The 25,367-nt window shown below is 44.2% G+C and overlaps 1 protein-coding gene across 5 annotated transcripts in view; it reads right to left on the minus strand.

The window, feature by feature from the left end:
- MTA3 (metastasis associated 1 family member 3) overlaps positions 1-25,367 on the minus strand; it is a 771,323-nt gene that overhangs the window by 468,760 nt on the left and 277,196 nt on the right. For all 5 annotated transcript variants that reach the window (XM_078649696.1, XM_078649694.1, XM_078649692.1 and 2 more), the window contains exons 9-10: positions 18,501-18,689; positions 6,116-6,190 (exon numbers count right to left, since the gene is read on the minus strand). In XM_078649696.1, the coding sequence (XP_078505822.1) occupies positions 6,116-6,190; positions 18,501-18,689 (264 nt within the window). The remainder of the gene's footprint in view (positions 1-6,115; positions 6,191-18,500; positions 18,690-25,367) is intronic.

Raw genomic sequence — 25,367 nt, forward strand, 5'->3', positions numbered from 1 at the left:
ATTCCACCTGAATCCTGATGTAAAAGGTGCAATATACAGACCTATTTGGTGTGAGCATGGTGCAACAGATTGCGCCTTATAGATGGAATGTGCAGGAGTAAACAAAAGTGTTTTTTTAATTTTGGAACCCTCTAAATGCAGATGCCTAGCTCTGGTTAGTAACAATTAATGCAGGCATTTACTGTCGGCATATACACACTTACATATATCACATCACTCCCTCTATTCCTCTCTTAAACTTACTCTCTATATATATTTATAACCTGCTTATCTGTCCAAAAATCTAACTCCCATTTATAACACTTTCGTTATTAAACTATCTATACACCATCAATCCCTCTCTGTTTCTCTCCACCTTTCTCTAACACGGTTTCTCTCAATGTATCTATCTTATGCTCTCTCTCATTTAACTATTTCTCTTCACACTACCTCTCACTTAGTTCTTAAAACAGCTCTACCTATTTCTGGGTTACACATTTTATCACTGTTTCTCTCTCACTCTTTGACTCTCACTCGCTCTCTAGGCAGCAGATCTATTGGCATTCGAATAATTTGTGTTAGTTTTTTTGTTCAAAAATATCCCAGCAGTAACATAAGAAATAAAAGAAAATACACAAAGCAAGTAAAGGGTGCCATTACACAGGCTGCTACTAGGTGTCCCTGTGGAGTTGTAAAGGGACCTCTCTATTAGCCACATAAGGTACTGCATCCTTAATGCAATTATTTAAAAAAAAAAAAAAAATCACAGCGCAGCATACATTTCCATTTGTTTTTCTTTTATAACTTATGCTACTGCTGGGATATTATTTGAAAAAAAGAATCCAACAAACTAACAGTTTCAACGGCAATAGTTCAAACTTTCATAAATGCGAGACCTATTGCATTGCAAATGCTTGTTTAAAATGTGCTTTTTATTTGTAGATGGTATGTGCATTGGTGGCATGTGCATTGGTGCCCGTGAGGTCTGCAGTGGAGGCCCACAACACATTAGTGCCTCTTTAAGAAACAAAAGCTGGCATTTCCTCCCTTTGCCTTGGATGCAACATTTTTTCACAGCATGACAGCACGATTGCCGGTTAGGAAATACCAGTGTAATTAGGAGCCAGAAAGCATTCTTTTGATAATTAAAATGTTTAATTATGAGGAGACTTTAATGCCTTCCTCGGTTCTGGTCCCAAACCTAAATAGAACCTCTACTAGAAATGACTTTTTATATACATAATTCTAGCAAGTAAATATAGATTTATATATCAAGCTACTTTCTTTTTGCCAGCTGCAATATTGCAGTTCTGACAAAACGGTCATAAATCAATTATCATATTTTTCTCACTTGCTCGAGTAGGATAAGTAAACACAAGCTACCTTTAAAGTTTGCAATGGAACAATTATTTTGAAGGTGCTTGGAACTACTACCGAAATAAAACTATTAGGAATAAACATTTTTTAAGGGGCATTGTCTCTCAAACCAAGGGCCATCTGAAGCCCAGTAGGACAACTGTCACTAAAATTGTGTCAGAGTTGAAATTGGAGTGCTATTTGAGCAAGTTACTTAACTTTGGTAAATGCTCTTTCTGGTGGAGACGGTTTTTAACCGGAAATTCCTCACCTCAGAATATTCGCGGGCACCAGATCGGATGTGGAATTTTTTTCAGCAATGCTCCCAGAGTGCTGGTAGGTAGCATCATATGGCTCAGCTGTGGTTTCACACACTCCGACGTGACAGAGTGGAGCCGAGAAACCCTTGCATGCCAATGTTAGTTTCTTAATCTTTCTCCTTCCGTGGCCTCAGACACAATGCTCTTCGAAAAAATTACAGGTGAAATGCCAAAATCTAACCTTATTATGATGTACTGGATTTCACTAAAAAGAGTAGGGAGAGCAGTAAGGAATCTATGGTTATGTTATGTGCATAGCGTGCAACTCACCCTGATGGGCATCCGGGTGCTGAAGCGCGATCCAGGGTCAGGGCTAGGTGAAGAGCCAGGTCTTTAGTTTCTGGCAGAATTCAAGAACTATGGAGAAGGCTCTGATATGGGGGCGAGCACAAGTCCAGCTGAGCAGAGATCTCAAAAATTTGTAGAAGTTTATGCTGTTGCTGAAGTACATGAGGCCAATATTTTGTAAAGCTTTATATGTGTGCATGAGAAGTTTGAAAAGTGCTCGTTCATGGACTGGTAGCCAGTGGAGCTTTTTTGAGGTTGAGTGATGTCAGGGCAGGGTTTTTGAGGGTGAGCGTGGCTGCTGAGTTTTGAATAGTCTGGGGTCTTCTGATACGTTGAGTGTTGATTGCAGCATAGAATATGTTGCTGTAGTCCAGCTTGCTAGTGATGAGGGCTTGGGTGCCAGTTCTGAGAGTGTGGGTGGGGAGTCATTTGATGATCTTGTTGAGCACCTTGAGCGTGTTGAAGCAGGAAACGGACACTGCGTCCACTTGGCTGATGTTGGTACTATTCCAAGGTTCTTTGCTTGGGGAGCCAGGGAGGGGTCGGGGTCCAGGTACAGCAGGCCACTAGGTAGAATCCTAGAGTGAGGTGAATTTGCCAAAGATTACTACTTCCGTCTTATCTGTGCTGGCGAGAAGTCATGCAGGCATAGAAATTGGTCCAGATGTTTGTTATCGCGTTGGAGACAGAGAGTATAAGCTGGGTATCATTAGCATAGGATATGATGTTGAGTCTTTGGCTGCAGATGATGCTGATGAGTGGGGTCATGTAGACGTTTACCAGAGTAGGTCAAGTGAGGAATGCAAAACAACAGTTGATGGACAGAATGCAGGTCAAGTGAGGACCCTTGTAGAACTCTGCAGATGAAGTTGCTTGTGTCCAAGGTAAAGGGAGTCATGCTGACTGACTGGGTGCGACCTATCAGTAAGAAGAAGATCCAGTGAAGTGCGGTGCCGGTGAATGCCGGCTTTGTGCTGTTGTTGGATAGAGATGCGAGAAGAGACTGTATCAAAAGGCTGTGGAAATATCCATTAGGATGATAGCCTCGGTGTCACCACAGTCCATGATTATCTGGATGCCATTAGTGGCGGCGATGAGGGTGGTCACTGTACTGTGAATGGGCCTGAATATGGATTGAGTAGTGTCGAGGAGGTGGTTGTCAGTGAGGTGGATGGCTAGGCGTTTATCATCTATTCAATTACTTTTGCTTGGTAGGGTAGCAGGAATATCAGCCAGTAGTTGGCTAGTGTCTTCGGGTCTGCTTAGGATTTCTTACGGTGGAAGGGAGTATTGTGGCTGGTTTTAAGGCATCTGGGTAGGTGGCTGTGATGACTGAATTGTTAAAGATCAGGGGTGACTGCTGAGCTGATGGGGTGCAGTTTTTTTATAAAGATGTGGTGAGGGCAGGGGGTAAGAGGGTGCTACAGAGTGCATGGTTGTTGCGGTTTCTTGACTGGTGATTTGAGCCAGGTGGTCAAGATGGTTCTCCGGATGCTGGTAGAGATGGGCAGGGGCACTGTGAGGGTGGAGGGGGCTAGTTAGGCCTCAAAGTTATCACTTGGGATTCTATTGCTGTAGAACAGGGACAAATGGCAGAGATATACTTTGGTGGTGTTGCTTTCGACACGGTCAGGGAGTGCGGAGCGCCTTTTGGCTCCGGTTTGCTGATGGTAGTGCCTGAGAGCAGATTTGTAGCTGCTCTGTAAGCGTCGTGACAGTGTTCAAGTTGCTTCCAGTGGCGTTTGGTAAGCCTGAGTTCTTCCTTGTACTAGCATGCTTGTGGTCTGTTTTTAAAAAAAATGTATAGGAGCCAGAGTTTCTGCCCTGGCGTTGAAGTTGGAAATTAATTCGGGAAGGTTGCTGTTGTGTTGACGACAGTGGTGTAGGAGTTCAGAAGACCAGGATGGTTCTGAGGTCTCATTCCAGTCCAGTCGTCAAGATTTGGTAATGGTGTTTCTCTGGTGGAGTTAGATGGGTATGGTGGAGTTAGATGGGCATGCTGAAGATGATGAGGGTGTGGTCAAACTTGGTGAACAGTGTGGGCTGGTCTACTGTGAGGTTGGTGAAGATGTGGTTCCAGTGGGTATCGGACAGCGTGTGTGTGGGGCCTTCCACTTGCTTGGTGACTTTGGTGGTCAGGTACTCAGAGAGGTTGGTCTTGTTTGGATTGGGGAGGTCCTCTAGGTGGTAGTTTAGGTTGGTGAGGAGGATGAAGGCAGAGTCAAGGAAGTTTCCACGAGGTCCAGGAGGGTAGTAGACTAAAGGGCCACTCAGGGATGAGGAATTCTAAGGTCAAGTGTTCCATGCTGCGAGTGGTGCTTTCCTAGGTCAACTACTGGGTCTGTTTGTCCTGTGCTGTCATGCAATCTTGTATCAGGGGTTTGCTGTTGAGATGATGGGGGCTGATGAGGGAGTCAACCATGTTTCAGTCAAGAAGAGGGTGAGCAGGTGTGTAGCAGATCACAAATGGAAGTGGTTAGTTTAGTGAGGGAGCGAGTGTCAAGTAGTATGCAGGACAGGTAGCGTTGTGGGTTGGGTGTTTGTGTTGGGTGCATGAGGTGCATGGTGGAATGATGTGGGTAGTTGCATCTGAAATGACAGGTGGCACAGATGAACACACCCCTCAGTGTTGGGCGGCGAAGCATGCAAGCAGTGCTTGGAGATGCGACCAGGGCTCAGGGCATTGAAGGTTGATGTGGGGGCAGGAGGGCTTCTTGTCACAGACTGGTTAGCCTTTGGTGCATCCGCATTACTGCTCCCTTTAAGTTAAGACAGTTTTGGAAGAAAACTCAAGTCACTTCCTGTGCAGAAGGATGATGGGAAACGAGCCCTCTTCCTGGGCTTCTTCTTTTAAAGAGTATTTTGGTGGGAAACAGTGATGTCTCTTCCTATACAGATGGATGATCTGAAATCCAGTGATGTAACTACGTGCAGATGGATGATGGGAAACAGAATACTTACCAGAAAGCGTTATCAAAGGTAAGTAACTAATTCCTTTAATGAATATGTCCAACCGTAGATGGGTCACATTTAGTAAAGATTGCACAGCAGCACCTACATAAGGTGGAGGCTCCGAGTAGTCCTCTTGCAGAACCAAGAGGGGAAAAAAGGACATCCCTTTGGGCATGACAGTCAAGACATTAGTGTTTTGTGAATACAAGAACGAACATCCACATTTCAGCATGGAAGAAATCCACAATCAGTATCCCCCACCCCCTTGAAAAATGCCATCAGAGCCACCTTCACCTTGGAGGAGTTAACCTGCAGGCCTTCTGAGCATTCCAACATAGCCAGCGAGTGTCAGATTTTCATGCAGAGGACTATCCACCTGGTAATAGTACTCTTTTGCATGCCCGAATTTTCTTGGTCCCTGTGAACTCTGATAATTTACACAATGGTCTTTCGTACGGTCTAAGAAACTGAAAGGTCTCTGAGGTCCAAGCTGGTGGCGAAAAATGTCAGCAAAGTGACTGATTGGAGAACTAAGGACAGTGTGCAGGGATGGTTCTTACAATGGCTCTGCTCTGTGTCTTCCTGAGCATTGTGAAGTCACTGCAAAACCATATTGCACCCACTAATGGCCCATGGGAACAATGGTGTACAAGCCTGCTGATCCAATCTAGCATCTGCGAATGTCCTGAAGGTGAGAAACCCGTAGTTAGAAATATCCATAAGAATAAAACATTCTGAAGAAAGAAATAGTTCGATCCTGCTGGATTTGGAACCTGAAACCTAAATATTAGCGATCTCAGCAACACATGCTTAAGTCACAGAACCTGCTTACTAGTCCTTTTCATTGCCTCCTTAATTTGCACATTGCTAAACAACTGATGGAAAACATTGCCTATGAGTAGGCCTATGATTGTAAATCATGTATGGAAATTCACCTTTTACCAAAAAGGATTTTTAAAATTAATACTGAGTCCCAATGAAGTGAACAAGATTAAAACCGTATATATTAAAATGCACAATGCAGAGACAATTAAGTAAACAATCATATGTATATGAAATCTTGTTGAAGCAAATAAAACAAATTACATTGCTTAGATGATTTTGTTTTTACTTGTACTCGTGCAAAGATTCATTAGACTGCGACATGTATTCATTACTTGAAAATAGTATTGACAACACAATTTACCACAACCTTGCAAAACTTTGCATACAGAGCTTACCTGCTGAACATATCGGTCAGTAGTTTTCCACATATAATAATATTCAATGATGCTTGTTAGGGACTTCCAGGGAAGCTGAAAAAAAGATATTTGATTTATTTAACTGACAGCCTGCAAAACATTTATGCAAGCTTGTTCGCCTGTTAAAAATGGGGGTCTCTAGTTGACAATCGTTTGCACTTTTGACCAAGTAGGGATCCTTCTTCCTACTACTACTCCTACTTCTAAATAACCCCTGCTCACCCCCTTGGAAGCTTGGCATGAGTTGACAGGCTTATCTCAGAGGTAGTGTGTAATGCATGTGTGCACACATACAGTAATACAGTGAAAACTCTACAAATGGACACCACACCAGTTTAGAAAAAGAAGTAATCTTTATCTTAACCAAAACAAGACCAAACGACAAAAATCTACAATACAGTGCTCAAAATAGGACTTAAGGTAAAACCAGTTCTGTTCCTAGAAAATGGAGGATGCTACACTTTCAGGACAAAGTACCTTAGATGCATTAAAACTACAAGATAAAAGGGTCACAGGGAAGGTGATGCGTCAGTTCCTTACACTCAGGGAAGGTGATAGGTTGGTTATTTGCTCCGGGGGAGGGGATGCGTAGTTTCCTTACTGCTGCGCAGGGGGGGTGATGCGACGGTTCCTTACCAGAGAGGAGGTGATGCATCTGTTTCTTACTGCGTCTCCCAACGATGTGACAGACTTGGCGCCCGATGCGATGCATGACAATCCAGGACGATACAATGTGTGAAGATCTGGGATGCACGGATAGTCGAGGCGGCGGCAAACAGGCGCTGCAACCATTTCAGCTGCGTCTCCTCAATGTGTCGGTTCGCTGGCTGCGGCGATGCGTCAAATTCTTCTCGCACTGCTGCGATACCTGTTAGAATCCAGGCAATGCGGCGATTGTCAGAGTTCCTTCGGCGTTTGCAGTTCCCAGCCATAGAAACAACCTCCAGAGGCCAGAACACTGACATGCACCTCGTGGCAGGTCAGAACTTCCAGAAGTGGAGTTTAGAGAGGACTGGGGGTGACATTTTTGTGTCCCTGAGACTTCAGAACAGGAGGCAAGCTCTACTTCAAGCCCTTGGAGATCTTCCTCAAGCAGGGGACACAGCAAAGTCCTAGTCCTTTCCTTGGCAGAAACAGCCACTGCGGGCCAACCCCGGACAGCACACAGAAAAGGGGAAGGTTTCTTCTTCAGTTTCTCTAGCTCTATTCCTTGGCAAAGGTTGCTCTTGAATTCCAGAAATCATCTTAAGTTCTGGGGTCTGGTCCCAATATTTATACAGGAATTATCTTTGTTCGCTGGTGACAGAGAAGGCCCGTGCTCAGTCACAACCAGTTCTGTCCTCTCTGGTCCAGCTTCCCGGCAGGAGGTGGAGACAGCATTGTGTAAGGCAAACCAGGCCCAATCAGGTGAAAGGAAATTTCCTCCACCTACTCTAAATGCAGCACAAGTCTATTCAGCCTAGTCCTGACTCACTCAGCAAAGGCAGGGCAAAGCTCAACCACCCCAGTGGCTGTCTACAGTGAATGCACATCCCCAGCCCCTGAAACTCCAAACAAGACTGTCGATAAACAACCCAGCAGAGGCATACAGGATGGCTAAGCAGGAAAATAGCAAAGACAAGGAGATGACGGACGGAGCACTGAAACCTTTAAGACACTCACCCCCAAGTCACAGATCTGGGTTGAATCCATCATCGTTCTTTAGCTCACTTCGCCACTCCAGGTCAGACATAGCCACATGCAATCAGTCTTGACCCTTTGCCTCAAGGGAACAGTCCTGACCTAACTGCCAAGCCAGGTCTTCCCTGGACCGGAAACAAGCATCCTGGGACCGGTTTCGGGGTAACAATCCTCAACAGCCAGGCTAGCTTGATTATAGTGGCAAAGTGAGCAAAGGACCCACGTCTGGGCATACCGTGATCCCACGTGGCACAGGGTCAGGGACTGATTTGCATATAGCTGGGTCTGAACTGAGGTGGCAAAGTGAGCTAAAGAATGATGATGAATTCAACCCAGATCTGTGACTGGGGTGAGTGTCTGAAAAGTTTCAGCGCTCCATCCATCATCTCCTTGTGTTTGCTTTGTTTACCCTAAGTTGGCAGGGAATCCCCAGACGTGGGTCCCTTTCTCACTTTGCCTCTGGATTCAAGTTAGCCTGGCTGATGAGGGGCATTTTGCCGTTGTGCGGCTGGTGGGAAAGGTGCTGGGCGTTGGTGCGGAAGTTCTCCGTTCCAGAGTCTCCGCCTTGCATGATGGGATTGTGCACAGCTAGTGGGTTGCGGCCGTGTAAATGACGCGGCCATTTTGGAACGGTAATTATTGAATACCGCCAGCTGCACAACGGGACTACTTAAACGGGGCCGAGAGTACACAGTGTTCTCCGGCACTCCATGAGCAGTTGGGGCAGGTAATAGGCTGTGACGGGAAGCCAAAACTGTGAGGTTTCCTCTGCTGCTTGACCGACAGACTCTAGAGCATTCACAATGCTTTTTTCCCCCAGACTTATGGCCGAACTATTGTGTCTTTCAAGGGCGGCTTCTGCACAGCGGACTTTGTCGTAGAGGCACTCCAGAACTTTCTAGGGGGTACGCATTACTTTCCCAGTATTCGAGTGAAAGAGCTTTACTGGGGAGTCACGTGCACCTATAGTTAGTGACCACACCATCCGGCACTATTGTCACTCGTATTTATGTCTTCACTTGTATTTGTCTACGTGTGCACAGGGCAATGGGCTGCTACGCCACAACAGCAATGCCTTGATTTTTTTCCGTTCATTGAGCCTATCACGGTGTCTACTGGGAAGTATATTTATGCTCTGGTTCCGTCACCACACGCACTGTCAGCTCGTAGCACAAATACGCACTGACCTGAGTACTCAGCATTGGTTACAATGCTACAGCATGTTCTTTGATTGGGATAACAGGGGCACTACCTCTAGCCCCCTGCATATTCCACCCTCGAACTAAAAACGATACAGAAATGTAGTTGCACCTGTAGGGGCAACGTGGACAACATATACATTTGTTTGTTCGCTAGAGAGGTCTCTCTTGTATTTCCTTTGATTTTTTTTCTTTCAGGTTGTTCTTAGGAACATACAGTTGATGTTCCACTGCGCCACTCTGGCGTAACTCCACCTTAATATAGGTACCATAGGGTTTCGCCATCCCTGAACCCTATTTTTAATATATTTTTTATATCTCACCTTCACACGGTCCAGAAGAAGTGCACCAGGATCCATTAGGGACCAACACTGCGCGAAGCATGTCGACCTCACTTATCACACTTTCAACACCACACATAGGCATGGAATTTTTAAAAAAAGCAGCAGAGCAATACTGTCCCCTCCATTTTTATTTGTTTCTTGGAGGTGCTTCTTTTCCAGCTGTATATTTTAACCTTTACCTCCTGGACCCCTGAATAAAAATATGTTCGTTAGGTACCAGTAGGGTAAAACCCCTCTTTTTTAAGATCACACACACAACTTTTTATTTGCCCACACACCCACGTGCGCAACTGTGGCATCTCCTAAAAGATCTCCGATAAATAGCCCTCTCGCGGGGCCCGTGGAGGACTGCAGCGCCACCACCCATGAGGAGCAACGCCCAATGATGAAGCATGACACTCGCAAGAGAGTGTGAGGGCACCAATATCTAAAGGAGAAATTACCCAGCTTCATCAAATCCCAACCTGATCACTTAGAGACATCTCCACTTCCTTTCACCCTTTTTTTTTTTCCTCCTCTCTCATATATAGTCGCCCACTGGAGCACCTACTCGCAACTGTAGTTCGTCTGCGTACTTGATTACTTTGGGAACTGTCACCATTGATGATACATAGTTATATTTGGGAGCATTGGTACTGCACCCGCCTTTTCTTAAACACTCCCCGTCCCCCCCATCTGTGTTTGAAGTATTCAGTTTTAGCAATCATGATTATAAAATCTCTAGTTAGCTGCATGACTAAAAATAATAAGCACAATATTTTTCAAATAATAAAAATATTTTTCAAATTTCGGAAGGAAAAAACCTATAAACGCTCCTTCTCAGGAATGGCGCCCAGGATCTGGAACTCCCTCCCTCCTGAAACCAGGCTCATCTCCTCCAACAAACTTTTTAAGAAAGAAGTAAAAGCGATTTTCATGGCTAAATTCACATGATCTATTATTCGGCATTTCTCAAGAATCCGCTCTTACTACCTGCCTGACCCCCTGGACTATGTGTATTACTTGTATGATCGACTTAGTTGATTGTATACGTTCTCTCTTTGTATATCTCTATATTATTGACGCACCTGTCTGGCTCTGTATACGGTACCTACACCACCTCAACTATTCCTACTCTTGTATTACTGATCCACCTGTATGACTATGCACCCTGTACTCATTTACCTCAACTATGCCTACTTTTACGCTATCTTCAAAAGCATTTTGAGAACGCTTAAACAAGTATATGCTCCTTCTTCTTGTACTTTGATATTATTGGCGCACCTGCTGACTATGCACCTTGTACCTACACTACCTCAATTGACCTACCTCTTGTATTTGGACATATCTATGTAACTATGCACCTTGTACCTAATTACCTCAACTATTACATACTATTATTCTATCACCCCCTTATCCTTGTAAAGCGCTCTGATATCTGTAAAGATCTTGTTCGCGCTATATAACATTTTTCAAATAAATAAATAAAATAAATACAATATTGCATTTCAGTCAACTGAACTAAATACAAAACCATTATAAGAATAGCTAAAGACCATATTCAAATTAATTCTCAACACATTTCGTTTATACACTGTATGCTTTGTGCAGGCAGTTAACCACTTCAGTTTTAGTGATCTTTATTGTAAACACAAACATAACATCATGCATGATTTCTTAAGATATAGGGCAAGTGAAGACTAGTATACTGACAATAGTCCAGACGATACTGCTGCACCAGGAATGTCTCCAAATCATGACTAATTTCAACAAAGACCCAATCAAGTATCCCATTTGTCTGAGTGAGCATTTAAACATTTGTAGTGAAGTAAAAGCGAATAGTATGTAAAAGAAATGTGAAGTATTTCTAAGATGAGAGTGTTGCCTACAATGGAATAAGCCTAAACAAAACCCACCTTTTCACCAGCTTCACCAAATAAAAGCTTTCAAACTTTGAACTCTTCACAACTGTTTTTGACCCCAGGGCAGTTAGATCCTGCACATGTCTTTCTCTAGGCATTTATTTTAAAGGTTTTTAATGAGCTTGATAAGAAAATCTAGGGACATCATTTAGTAGCATAATAAACAAAATTAAACAAAATGAAAACCAAAGAACTCAATTGTTTTTTGTTATCTATTGCTATAATGAGACATTTCTGCGTTAAAGTTGACCAGTTTGTGCTGGCAGCATAATATCCCTTCCTCTAATTGAGAATTCTGCAGCTCATAATTAATTCTGCTTTTCACACCTACTATTCTAATTGGAGGCAAGGCCAACTGTTCCATTTCAAACCATTCCCTAAGAAATGCATTTCCTATCCGCTCACATCCCTACTAGAATGACATATATGTGTCAATATATTCGAAGACAAGTCCCCTTTAAGAGGGTGGGCTCTGACAGAGAAAAGGCTGTCTCTGACAACGGGTGAGAGCAAACGTGCCTATAAAGGATTCGATTCGGTGGGGAATGGAGTGATCTGGCTTTATGAAGCTCTAAGGAGTGTGAGAGTTTTAGACCAAGTTCTGTTCTGCCACTTTCAAAAACTGAAATAGAGGCATTGGGGCCTTGTTGCAGCAAAGGATCTTTTGGTGTCAGAAGCCAGTCGCAGTGCAGTACAAGGTAGAACATGTGCAGGAAACATTGCTATATTCACTGATGGAACCTCATCAACCATAACCGAGGTCATATTTTAAGAACTGCTGTAACCACTATCAAGAGAGAGAAGTGAAAAGAGCTGAGGAAAAGTGAAGATTACTTTCTTGGAAAAGTTCCCATGTACCTGGTGAAGGACAGTAAAGAAGTTTCACCCACTTTGCTCTAAAACTCTGGACCCGAAAGCTGCTTTAAAGCTACAAGTGTTAGACTCATACTGACCCCACAATGACAACCACATAGACCTGCCTACTGTAAAACATCTTTACAAAGACTGAAAAAATGGAAGCTAGTAATGAAAAATAGTTATATGTGCTAAGTGAAAAAGTAGTGGTGGCTAGACCTTTGGCTGTGGACCTTACTAGAAGCGAGGAAAGGGCGTGTTCCCACTTAAACCCATTGCTTTATGTCAAAGAAGCCTTTCCTTAAAGAATTGGTCAGCTGGAACTCTAAGAATAAGGCCATCACGTTTTTGAGAAAAGTTTTTTTTTTTTTTAAACTTTACAAATATATAGCACCAACACAACCTGCCAATCCTACTTAAAAAAGAAACATTGGCGGCTACAGTTTCCTAGTTTATTGCACTTAGAGCTTATTTATGCTATGTTTGAGGCTCTAGCAGGATTGTGAAAATAAGTGTAGGAGAGTAGGGTCTGCTATCCTATGGTCACCCCAAATTTATGCTTTTTGCTTCACTGGTTTATGACTTAATGTGGCTGTGGGCCTGCTAATCAGACCCACAGCCTGCTGTTCTCTCTCTATAATTAATGCCAATGCACATTAGGTGCATTACGAAATTGGAACTGGTTCACCTTATTGGGCCCCTGTAACAGTGTACCCAGGTACCCAGGGCATAGGTGCTTCCAAGGCCTACCAGGGGCTGCAGCATGTATTGTGCCACCCCTGGCCTGGCCCCCATATTTGACACAACTGGCTGATCACTCAGCTGGGGTAAGTCGGTGTAATCACCCCTTACTTAGGTGTAGTATGCCTATGCCTAACCTAAAATGGACACATATGTTCCTATCAGCCACTCCTATGGAAGGCCTCATCAATCCTGGAGGCAGAGTGCTTGGAAATATGTGAGATGGTGCTCTGGCATGAGCTGAGCCTGTCTGCAGCTTTCGGAACCAATTCCTTTAGCTGTTCCATGATACTGCCATACCATATACTCTTAAGTGCATTATGAACCTCGCGTTTAAATGCTATCTTTGGTTTGGCTTTATCAAAACATGTCGAGTAAGGTGTCCTACGAATTGGAATACTACCCCCTCGCCAGTTCTGGCGACGGGGATAGCATTCCACCCTTCTAGAGGGACACGACATGTACATAACCTGAAACCCGGGTAAAGTTAAACATGAGCCTCAGCATCACAAAAGGGATGCTGCCACCACAGACACAAGTCTGACCTCCTGCTGCTGGGAGTCCTTCCAGCGAGGGAGGCTTGGACAAAGGGTTTCCTGCCTTGGGAGGTGCTAGCACCACCCCAGACAGGGTTTTGTGTATTGGGTAGGACAGGGCTGAATAGAATCAGACATGCCTGGGGCACACAAGGTGTCCCTGTACATATGCCAGTTCAAACCGGTGCTGGGGCTCTCCAGCCCCAGTCTTGGCGCGAAGCTGGACAAAGGAAAGGGGGTGTAACCACCCCCCTTCCTGGTCCCACCCAGAGGAGGGACCTAGTAGGTAATCCGGCCCCTAGATTTGGAATAAGAGTAGGAGCTGTGTCCCAAGACTTCAGATCATCCTGAACTCGACTTGAAACTAAGAAGAAGACTGGACTTTGACATTCTGCTGCACAGAAGACTGAAGAGAATCTCCCTTGTGGCCAAGGAGTGACCACCCTGTGAATACAGGCACCAACCAGCAACTCAACGTCTGCTTTGCCGCCGCCTCCTGCCGGAGCCCGAGCCAAGAGCCCGACGAGTCCCAGACATCTCAGAGCCCGATCCACAGTCCCTGCAAAGAAGGGACCCGTGGAGGCACCGAGAGACGTGGGACCGGACATCTCGGAAGACCCTCGAAAAGCTGACTGCGCAGCACCTGAGGCACCCTCGATGCTGTGCTTTGGGGTTTGAGAAGCCCCGACCCCGAGCAGCATTTGCACCAAAGATCAGCCCCCCAGCATCTCCACGATCTGCGTGGGGCCCTTTTGCACTTTGCCACTCGACGCGCCATCCCGGTCACTTGCCACGCGGCTAGTGGCCATCTTGGCGACGAAAACTACGACTTGCACCGCTGGTCTGGTTGCTCCAGACTGGCCCTTGCTCCCCTGAAAAGGAGCACTCGCTCTGACCTTGCTGGTCCGAGTGTTAAGCTTTTCCCACTTCCTGCGTGGCTTGCATTAGCCAAGGCCTGTTTGCTCCAATCAAGTTGCCGACACCGCCATCAGCTAGAGCCTTCGTGGGACAGCTCGTGATCGACTCCTGGACGTCCTTGACCTCTTCGTGTCCACGTGGCTGCGGAGACAAGCTGCACCTCTTCACCTGTTTGTACCCGACATTGCCTGGTTCCATGGTAGTCACTGGCTAGTGACTTTGAACATTGTCCCCTCTGCTTTCAGGTCTTCACCTCTTCAGATCCACCCTTGGATCCACCGGAACTCTCCTATACGACCCGCCTGCAGCATCTTCAGCTCCAAGCACCATCGACCTGCGTGACGAAACCCGACACTACTTCGCACCTGTGCACCCGCTTCCTGTGGGTGAGGTAACTCAGCAACGCCGGTGTTCCCACACTGGTATACACCTATAGTGCCTGTGTCTAAAGTTGTATCCTTGTAGGTCCATCGGAAGGTTCCTTAAACACTAACTTTGTAACTTTTACGCACCATTGACTTAACATTGGTGCATGCGTGCACTTTGAGCACTGCACCCGAGTCCCGCGGGCCTTTCCCGACTTCATCACTGCTAGTCCCGAACAGCTTCAGCGATTCCCCAGGCCCCAGGCCTCTTTCCTTTCCCCATAGTGGTTCTTATACCACTATTTTAGTATATGGTTTAGGTGGCCCCTAGGGCTCATCCATATTGTGCAACTTTTGTATATTTAAACTGTGTTTTGTTTTAACGCATTTGCTTCTGTGCTCATAAAGAGTATAGGGGATATTTGTAGAAATAAATCTATATATATTTTCAATATATATCTGTGTGGTGTCCTTTCATTTGGTATTCAAGGAGATTGTGTATGGTAAAACAGCTTGCTTCACATGCCTATACAGAGTTTAGCCTAAGACTGCTTTGTCCACGCTACTAGGATAGCTGGTCTATTAAGGTTGACTTACAACCAATCATCATAAGGGTTGCTTGGCATGGTACAAGGTGATCACTAGAACTAGTGAGCATCATATACCAGGCCAACTTCTCACAATAAGTATACAACCCTCAGAGATCCCTGCTCCGCAAGAACTTTCAGCCTTGCAACCATGAAAGTTTCTGACCTACACAAAAATGGAAAAATGTTTAAGTCCGAAGGTAAAAGCCAAGAGCAGATAGAGTGTGGCTAATGAAGACCATAGTGTTTTCAGTTTGATGTGCCAGCAGGAAGGTGAAAACAATGTATCAATGTATCTGATCTAGTGGAGCCCTCTTTGACCACAGCTCTTGGCCTTGCATCATTACGTACTTTTTACTCACCAAAAAATGACAAATTCAGAAGGTAATTTAAAGGCTGATCCAGATTAATCACAAATCCTTTCCCAACCTCACTGAATCACTGTGTAGCCGCAAAGAGTGCCCAGATCTCCTTTCTCCATAAACCTTTACCTGGGCATACCAAAGCTTGTGTGTGACTGTGCTCCATTGTTGTTAGACATCGGAGTGTGACTTGGTTCCAGTTAATCACTCTTAAGTTGCTTGAATTACATTTTTGGTTCCTATTGTTGTCTTTGGATCTGTTTTTCATAACTATTAACACCTGATTCCTACATCTGATTTTCTTTCTTTTGGTGCCATTTTAATTTCAATTGTTCTATTCTCAACTATAATACAATTCTGATGTTGCTGTTCATGTGCTTTGTTTATTTCCGAATGAGTTCTTGCTGCTTTTGCAAAGCTATAGATTTCAGAAAGATGATTTGTACATATTAAATTGAAATTTTATTATTTTCACTTTGTCACATTTGCTATTACGATGAACAAATATTACCAGTGGGGCCCTCAACCTTACTAGTAGAAAACACTGATACTATGGAAACCATCCCCATCTTTAATCTATCACAGCACACTCTATCATCCTGTGAGACATCACTCTTGACAAAAGGATTATCCTATGTGATCACTGAAAAAACAGACTTCTTTACCCTCAAAGCAGAATTATTTCAATTTTTTAAGAAGATGCGGTTAAAAATATTTTTTAAGGATAAGGAGAACCTCACACAGGGCTCTGTGACAGGTCTCAGGACACCCTTTACATTCTACCCTACCAACGGTATGATGCCGCATGAAATGCTCACTTTTGAAAAGGCTTCATGACCGGTATAGACAGACCGACCCCAACACCACCCTCAGAGGAACACTCGTCTACAGACAACCACGACCACAGTTCAGCGACACCATCGCCGACCTAGTCAGCACCCATGCCCTTGCCTCCACGAACTACATCCTCCTCGGGGACCTCAACTTCCACCTCGAGAACAACAACGACGCCAACTCCACCACCCTGATCGACAACCTCGACAACCTTGGACTCAAACAACTCGTGACCGCACCCACCTACGCCGCCAGACACACGCTGGACCCCATCTTCTCCACCAGCCCCCACGTCTCCTTCAACCACACCACCGAGCCCCACTGGACCGACCATAGATGCGTCCACTTCACCTTCAGGAAACCCACCACACACCACCGCACCCAACAACTGCCACGCCGCTGCTGGGGCAAGATCACCATGGACCAACTGACTACCACCCTCGCCCTGAGACCACCCGCCGACCCCACTGACCCAGACACCGCCGCGACCAACCTCAAACAGTGGATTAACGACTGCGCCGACACCCTCGCCCCTCTCAAGACCTCCACAACCAACCACACCAACAAGAAAGCCGCCTGGTTCACCGAAGAACTCCAAATCTCCAGGCGCACCTGTCGGAAGCTGGAGAAGAAATGGCTCCACGACAGAACACCAGACAGCCACACAATTTGGGAAGTTAGCATGGGAGCTGGTGGTAATTGTGATAGCAAGTCCCCAACCAATCTTGGGTTGTCAAAATTGAAAACGATACAGTCGTCATCGATCGTCTTAGGGCCTGGACCCACCCAGGGGATTCTTCCAGCCACAATCAAATGGTTTTACAAGGCCGCCTGCTCTGTCATATATCGTTAGCCAGTGCCGAGATATATCCATCAATTGGCGTGTTCTCAATACTGGAACATTTACCAGTAATGGGACAAACATGCATGATGCTGGCGGTAGATTCAGGTTGCTTGGCTTTTTTTCCTTCTCAGGAATAGAGGTCTAGGGGAGATATACGTGGCATTTGGTGAAGGGCTTAACAAAGCCACTAGCTGGGGGATTATTTTCTGTAGCCCCTCCTCCCGCATTCTAAAATTCACACTGTTGTATGGTGGTCATTTGAACAAACTCCAAAGTATCGAACACCTTCTAAATGTTCCTAGCAGAATTATTAGAAGTGAAGCTGAAATTGCACTCTGCCCCAAGCTGAGAGACATTATAAGGGTTTTGACCAAAAGTTAATCAATGAAGAAGTACCACATTTTCACTTTGTATAATGTGGCTCTGCTACATTAAATATGTTTTTTTCACCAGGAAGGGGGGGACAAAAGAGGAGTTGCTAAAGTTCATCGACTGGGTGAATGATTGTTATACCAACTAGAGATTTACACAGTTTTTGATAAGAAACAGACGGCTTTTATAATGTTAAAATAAAAGTTGCTAATGGGAAAGTGTACACCAAACGGCATGTGAAATTAACTGATTGCCACTCTTTGCGACAATATAGCAGTGACCCTCCAGAGGTCTTAAAAGATACTGTTCGATCAATTCTTACAGTTAAGGCAGAATTGACCGTTCTTGAAAGATTATTAAATACATGCTAAGGAATTTCAGAAGAAAAGTATTGACAGAGGATATCCAATGTAGGTAGTGAGATATGCAAAAAACAAAATTGGCAAGATATTATGACATCAAATTCTTGTTACAGAACAGCAGAGATAATAAAAGGGGATGAAGACAGAATTGTGTTTGTATTAACCATATAAGTGTCAGGGTGGCAAATATTCGAGATAGGCCAACAACATTTTATTTATCAGGTGACAAATGCCCCTGCTCTGCATTGTCCCTAGATAGTATACGGTTTAGCCAGCATTGCCAATATACGTGCTGGTGGTTTATTAAAGTCATATTAGCTGCGTGCGTGTTGCACCACTGACACGACAATGACTACAGACTTTCAACCTCCGTAACACGAGTTTAAATAATACATTCTCATAATACTTTGAAAATGACAGCTATTACATTTAATTTGCAAAGCATACTATCATATGGCACTTACAAAGTCTTGACGAATGTCATTGAAGTCTTTCCCATACTTTTCAAGTGCATCCTCAAACAAACTGGCTTCTGATGCAGACCATTCTTCCATTTCATCTCTGCACAGCACTGGACCTCCTTGGGGCACTAGAATGCTTATGGCGCTGCTCAAATCGTACTCTAGTCTATGTAAAGTGTCCATGGCGTGAAACTACAAAATGTGAGGAGAAAGGGGGAATAAAATGAAAGGCAATAAGTTTATGTATCCAGATTTACATTTGTAAATTGCAATTGGAAAAAAAAATTAAAAGGTGGTGGAACTTATCAAGCATTAGTCATATATAGTAAACAAAATATAACTAGCTATAGAGAGCTACTCGTTAATTGCACATTTTATAGTCTTTCAAAAATGCTAAATATTAAAACTGTATGAACAATTTTTTAGGCTTTGTGTTGTGCCCGTAAAGGACACCCTGTTAACCTTAATCGCTCTCCCAACTTTTTTCAAGGAATTTCATAGGTTTTCATACTACTGCTCTAGCTGTTACGTTTTAGACTGGTGTGGCGCAACTGGGTTCTTCAATTAATATTGTCTAGAGCTCCTGTGCTTTTCCAAATGGTTTCTGAGGGTTATTTATTCCAGTCCCACCCCATCTTGCCACTCGAATAGCGAATGTTAATTGTTCCTCCCACCCCTAGCCAAAGTGTTCTGGGTTGTATTTTGTAACCCTTACTCCCCATCTTGACTCGGGGATAATGTACCCTCCCATACATTGCACAAGGGCTGCGATTGTATTTAATAGGTCTCTGCCTTCCCCACGTTTTCATAGAACCCTGCATTGCCTTAGGCAAGGGGGTGTGAATGAAATGTCTTCCCCTAACATGCCCAAGCCGCAGTGGGTGGGGGTTTCCTCCATCTACCTTGAGCAGGGTGGTCATTTTTCAGCCCATTTGACATGATGGAAGAGGGATCTGTGCTGCTGTGAATTAAAAAATCATGGCGAGCACCTTGGACAGCTGACAACTTCCCCACTGCATTGTTTGCTCTTTGCAGACAGGGCAAAATAATCTGTTTTTTGAGGTGAGGGAGAATTAGGGCTAAGCCCAGGTTGAATTTTTTCGGCGGAGCAGGGTGCAGGGTCTAGAGGAGAGCCCGACTTGATTTGCAGGAAGAGTGTGAAGCTCTTCGAGAGAGGATGTCATGACTGACCATCCCTCCAAGGATGTCAGTGACTGATGGGAAATCTGCCTGCTGGGCCTCAATAGGAAAAATGTCATATATTGGCCACTTTCGAGGGAAAAAAAGGAAGCTATGATGTAGCAGTTTTCCATAGTAGGAGTGGCAATGGTAGACGAGTTCCAGAGAGGATATAGATTTAAGTATGGAAAAGAGTTCCTTAGTTGGTTCAGTCTGTTTACATAGTTAGTGTGTTCTGTATATAGAGGGTGTTTGCATCTGTGTAGGAGCAGCTACGTGTGTTTTTGCAGGATGTAGTGCGCATCTATGCAGCAAGAGATGTACATTTCTGCAGGAGAGGGGTGTGGGTCTGCAGGAGTGTTTGTGTCTCGGTGCCAGAGGTTGTTTGAAGGCAGGAGTACACAGTGGGGAAATCTGGGTTGGCAGGGAAATGTGTTTGTCTGTTCAGTTGGGTAAACCAAAACAAGTGGGATAATTCCGTTTAAGGACGTGTTTGCATAAAATGTTTCAAAAGGACGTTACTTATTGATAACAGCGTAGGGTCCATTTCTTGTAATATAAATTATGGAATCATGGCATAAGACAAAGTTGCTTGCCTCTTACAGTGCTCAGGGAATCGAACAAATAGCTTGTCTGAGAGGATTAATAGAGTAATGGAAGGAATAGGCCAGAGATGATCCGAGGTAGTGATTTGCTGCAATACAGTAAATGAGAAAAACTTTGCCGGCTAATTTAAACAGCCTCTATGACTAGACTGGGCTATACCGTGACATGCAGGTGCAAGGGAGCAGGGCAGCTGTATGTGTGTGTCATATACAGATGGGGAAGAGAGATGGTATTAAGGAGGCCATCAAGCACTGGGTGAGGAAGAGTTATCCACATAGGAAATGTGTGTACTTGATATTGGGATCGAGAGATGTAGTGAAGGATATGAAAATATTGTCAAGGTTTCCCAAGCCCATTCACAAATGCTGAATGCAGTAGGCTCTTTGTAAAAAAAGAAGAGAAAAACTTCCACACATTAAAAATATGCTCAAGTTATTTTGATGGCTGGGTCCCTCCTATAATTGACACAGGCAACACTTGTTCCCGATAGTATCATATGTGTAAAGACAGCTGAGGCCTAAAACCTCAGAATAGAGCTGGCTATGAAACATTTTGCACACCAGCAGTTTATGTTAACAAGCATGAGCAGACCTTCAGGCAGCCTGTCATACTAATTGCTACCAAACTAGGACTGAAGGCTGTTCAAATATAATGAAAATTGCTCTGCATTATAGTACTTAACTTGAAGATAAAGGACAGCTCCGATCATCCGTCAAATTTACTAATATTTAATGTATATATCCATCCAGATTCCTCCCATAAGAAGGTAAACGACAAACTCTTTCTAGAATAGGTCAGCACGTTTTAGAAGAACTATGAGACATGTTTTTTGTAACAAGTTATTGATTCATATTTCATTAATGTTTTAACAGTCTTTAAAACATACATTCCTTAAAAATAATAACATTTTATATATAATTATACCATGTACATACCAATTCATCATACTTCAGCTAAAATCCCCAAACCCCTATCTAACACTATAAAACACTAATCCGAAAATGTTGAAAGAAATGTAGCCAGTGCACAAGCCATATCAAAGAATTCCATCCTTAACACAAGTGCTAGTGCACCATTTTGACAATATGTATTATATTTTTTAAAAAGGGGTTTTAAAATCAAGCAACAGAGCATATCAAAATGACGACAATCAATTAAAACATGAACATTGAAATTATGAGAGGACAGCCCACATGTGCAGTTATCTTCTTGATCTAGAAGGGCTTCAAATTTCTTAGCACATTTAATGCAACTCAGAACTTTAATAGTAATAATCGTAACCAGACATCTGGGAATGCAGATAAGTACGGAAATACATTCATATTTTTAAATAACTCTACAACAAATTTTGCGGAGGGTTTATTCCTTTCATATTTCAAGTCGGCCATCCTAGATTCTTTTTTACAGGCTGTTTTTAATTCTGCTTTAGAGAGTGAGGTTTCAGCTATTTTTAATTCTAATTTTAAGGTTCCTGCAGGATCTTTCAATCTTTTCTTTACCTTCTTTGCCCACTGTTATTTCTATTTCAGTGGCACAGCAGGCTGATATCTTCTGAGTATTTGGGACCAAAAGTTTATCTCAGAAGTTCCAGGCTTGCAATGTTGCTTCTAATCTTATTGCCTGGGACATTGCACCATTGGGGCGGGCCTACAATTTTTTCAGACATTTGCTTTCACACCTCTCCGAACTTCCCTCCGTACTAATGGCTAACAACTTGGCCCCATAGAGGCATTGTGTGGGGACCATTGTGTTATAAGCTTAAAAGGGGAGACCAAGAGGGGCCACCACAAGTCTTTTTAAAGCAAACAAGTCCCCCTATCATGGCTAATTCTTTATGCAAGGTCCATCTCAGCTGACTGGTAAATGTCATGCCAGGTACTTGTAGGAGGGCATGACCTCTACCCTACTATTGCCAAACTGCCAGTTATATTTTCCCCAAACATGATTGTTGGAAGTGGGGGGTCCTTATCACTTACCGCCGCCACCAAATGCTGGAGGCGGGAGCCCCCGACCCCTCGCTTCTACGTTAGGCTAAGTAAGGACACCGTCTGAGATAGCCCTGCTCACTCCCTTAGTAGCTTGGCTCGAGCAACCAAGCTTATCTCCAAGGCACGAGTGTTCAGTATGTGCAACCACACTCAAGTAATCCCATGATGTCACCACAAATAGACTCCACACGAGTTTTTATAAATGGAGTCCAATCTTTATACAAGCAATTATACGATACGACCACACAATACAAAATCAACATAAAAGAATGGGTAGTATTCTTTTCCGGTGGGTTGGTAAGTTCTAAGCCCAACCACAGCTTCTAACCAACAGTTAAACTGACGTCTAACCGTTTCCAAAAGTTTAGGCCAGTCGTATTGCTAGAATCACACACGTTGCAAAAGGAAACAAATACTGCAATGCGTAATAATATTCTCTTCTACTGTGCAACAGAGAAATAATGCCGTACGTAGCGCCACAGTCATGTACTTTGCAATTAAAGGAATAATGCAATGCGAATCACCTTCAGCATGCCCTGTACCAGGAAGAAACAAAGCAATGAGTCATGTTACAATCCTGTACGGTGCAATGAAGAAATAATACACTGCGCTACTTTATACCCAGATACTATGCACTGAAGAAATAATGTAAGGCGCCATATTACAATCAGGTAATATTCAAGGGAAAAATAATACAGTGCGTAGCGCACCAAGCATGTAGTTCGTCAGGCACAAATGAGGTCAGGCTTCATACGACTGTTCGATAGTTCGTTAGCAGCAATAATGCAAGGTGTAATACGACAGTTTTACGTGCTCCGTTAACAGTGACCCCATTATGGATCAAATGATGACACAAAAGTACTGCTTCCCACTCCGGATCCAGTACTGCCCCTCACTGGGTCAGCACAGGCCGGGATCCAAGCCAGAAGCGAGAGGCCAAGAGTGTGTCTCTCCGGGCCTGCACCCCACCCCAGGTGGTGATCCACATTACCTGGGGGTGCGACCCCACTCTCCTCTCAGATGTCAGGAGTCAGGCCAGCGGCTCAGCTCTTCTGGGGCTGCCAGTCCTGGCCGCTTCAGTCTTCCTCCGAGGGCCCAATCGTTGGCCCTCCTTCCGGCGGTCTCAGTGAACACAGAGACCCACCCTCAGCACTGTGTAGACTTTACTTCAACTTCGGTGCACACCCTACCCAGGCGCTCCTCACCAATGCCCTGGATGCACACCGGCACGCACCCAGCACGTCAGAGTCTCGCTTCTTCCTTTGGTGCACACCCAGCACGTCTCTCTGCTCTGCTGAAGGGTATGGAATGAAGCCAGATTAGGCATGCGGTCACTAACCAGTCAACTAATCACCCTGAGAGGCAGGCTCATGAGGTCCCATCACCACGCTTCAAATAGACCATACTAGGTCATTTTTCATGACAATTTTTCATGATAACGCCTCACTAAAGGCCAACTCAAGCCCAGAGGCAAAACCTAGCAGCCAATTTTTGCTGTTAAGTTTTAGGACCATAGGCATTTTACATTTAGTTTAGAATTGAGCATTTTTGTAGGGATCAACGGAGGTCCTGATGAGTAGGCAGGAGGGGTCTGCCTATGAAACATGTCATGTCGACAAAGTAGACTACACTTGTGATTCTACTTACTAACCCGATTTTAATGTTCCCAGCTTGCGAAGCCATTAAAATTAATTTTTTTCGACTAGCCAGGGAATTTTTACCCTTTTTTACACCACTATTCACGTAAACAGGTCCCTACACTCCCTAACACATATCACTATCCTTATCACATAGCCTATTGTCAAAATATAAGTGCTCCCGCGTCACTCGTAGGTTGAAGCACGCCCCGCCCCGTAGAGGGACGGGAAGACCCCAATGATGGGAGAATGACACTATGGGATTCATAGTGTGTGAGGGGTATTTTAAAAACACACAGTGCCCTCATTCTGCCACCCGCAGAGAGGCCTAATTTTCACATTGTAGTTTTTCACAAGTTTAGAGAATATCACTTAAAATTAGTCACCACCCACATTGATAAAATCCTATTGTTTACAAGAACATAGCACACACCTCAGTTTATGTTCCGCCTTTTACCTACACTGCACCTTGCCCAGGGGTTAACTGGGATCTACCACAGGGGTGCCCAATGTGTATGTAAAAGGGAAAATCAGGCCTGACAAGTGGTTGCACATGTCAGGACAACATGCTAACTTAGCATTCTACACTGAAGGCCTGAGTTTCCTTCCCTGCGCGATCTTGCATTACTAGCCCTTGCACACACACTGCACATCACTAGGGACCTTTACTAGTAAGGCAACCATACCAATCATGGTCAACTAATCACCATTACATTTTAAACCGGGAACCCTTGTACTTTGACACTGATTAGCAGTGGCAGAGTACTCAAAGCATCTAAATTGGCTATTCTAAGTCAGGAAAACGGTCTAAGGGGAAAGCAGAGGTTTAGGGAACTTTAACCAAAAAGGCCAAGTCCTACAATTATCTTTGTTTTTCCAATGTTTATCTTCAATTTATTAGCCTTGCAATAATGATTAAACTTTGTTAACTTCCTCACCAGGCCTACTAGGGTCATGTCCAGAATTGCCAAATCATCTGCTTAGAGTAGGCACGACACGTGCTCCTCCTATTTTCGGGGAAAACGAATGAGTCGCTACCAGCTCTCCCGGGAGGTCAGCCAAAAATAGGGAGAACAATGTGGGAGCCAGGACACAGCCCTGCCTTAATCTATTTCCCATGGGAATTCTCCATGAGAGGGCCCAGAGTAAGTCAAATTCTACTTGGGCCTAATTTCCGGTATGCAATTCCTGCAGAATTGCTATTAAGCAATTAGGAATACCCCGACATATTAATTTCACCCAAAGTATACTGCAATTTACTAAATCGAACGCTGAGCTGAAATCAACAGAATAAATTCCCTGTTGTTTCTTTTGCGTTCTTCCCCAAAGCCCATAACTGAAACAATGGTTTATTATAAAGTGTCCAGCTTTAAAGGCTCCCTGCTCCATTGGAATAATACCGTTTCCTTCTATCCAATTCGTTAAAGCCCTTAAAATTACTTTGGAGTACAGCTGTGCAC

This window comes from Lissotriton helveticus, chromosome 6 (genome assembly GCF_964261635.1).
Source record: "Lissotriton helveticus chromosome 6, aLisHel1.1, whole genome shotgun sequence".
Classification (NCBI taxonomy): Eukaryota; Metazoa; Chordata; class Amphibia; order Caudata; family Salamandridae; genus Lissotriton; species Lissotriton helveticus.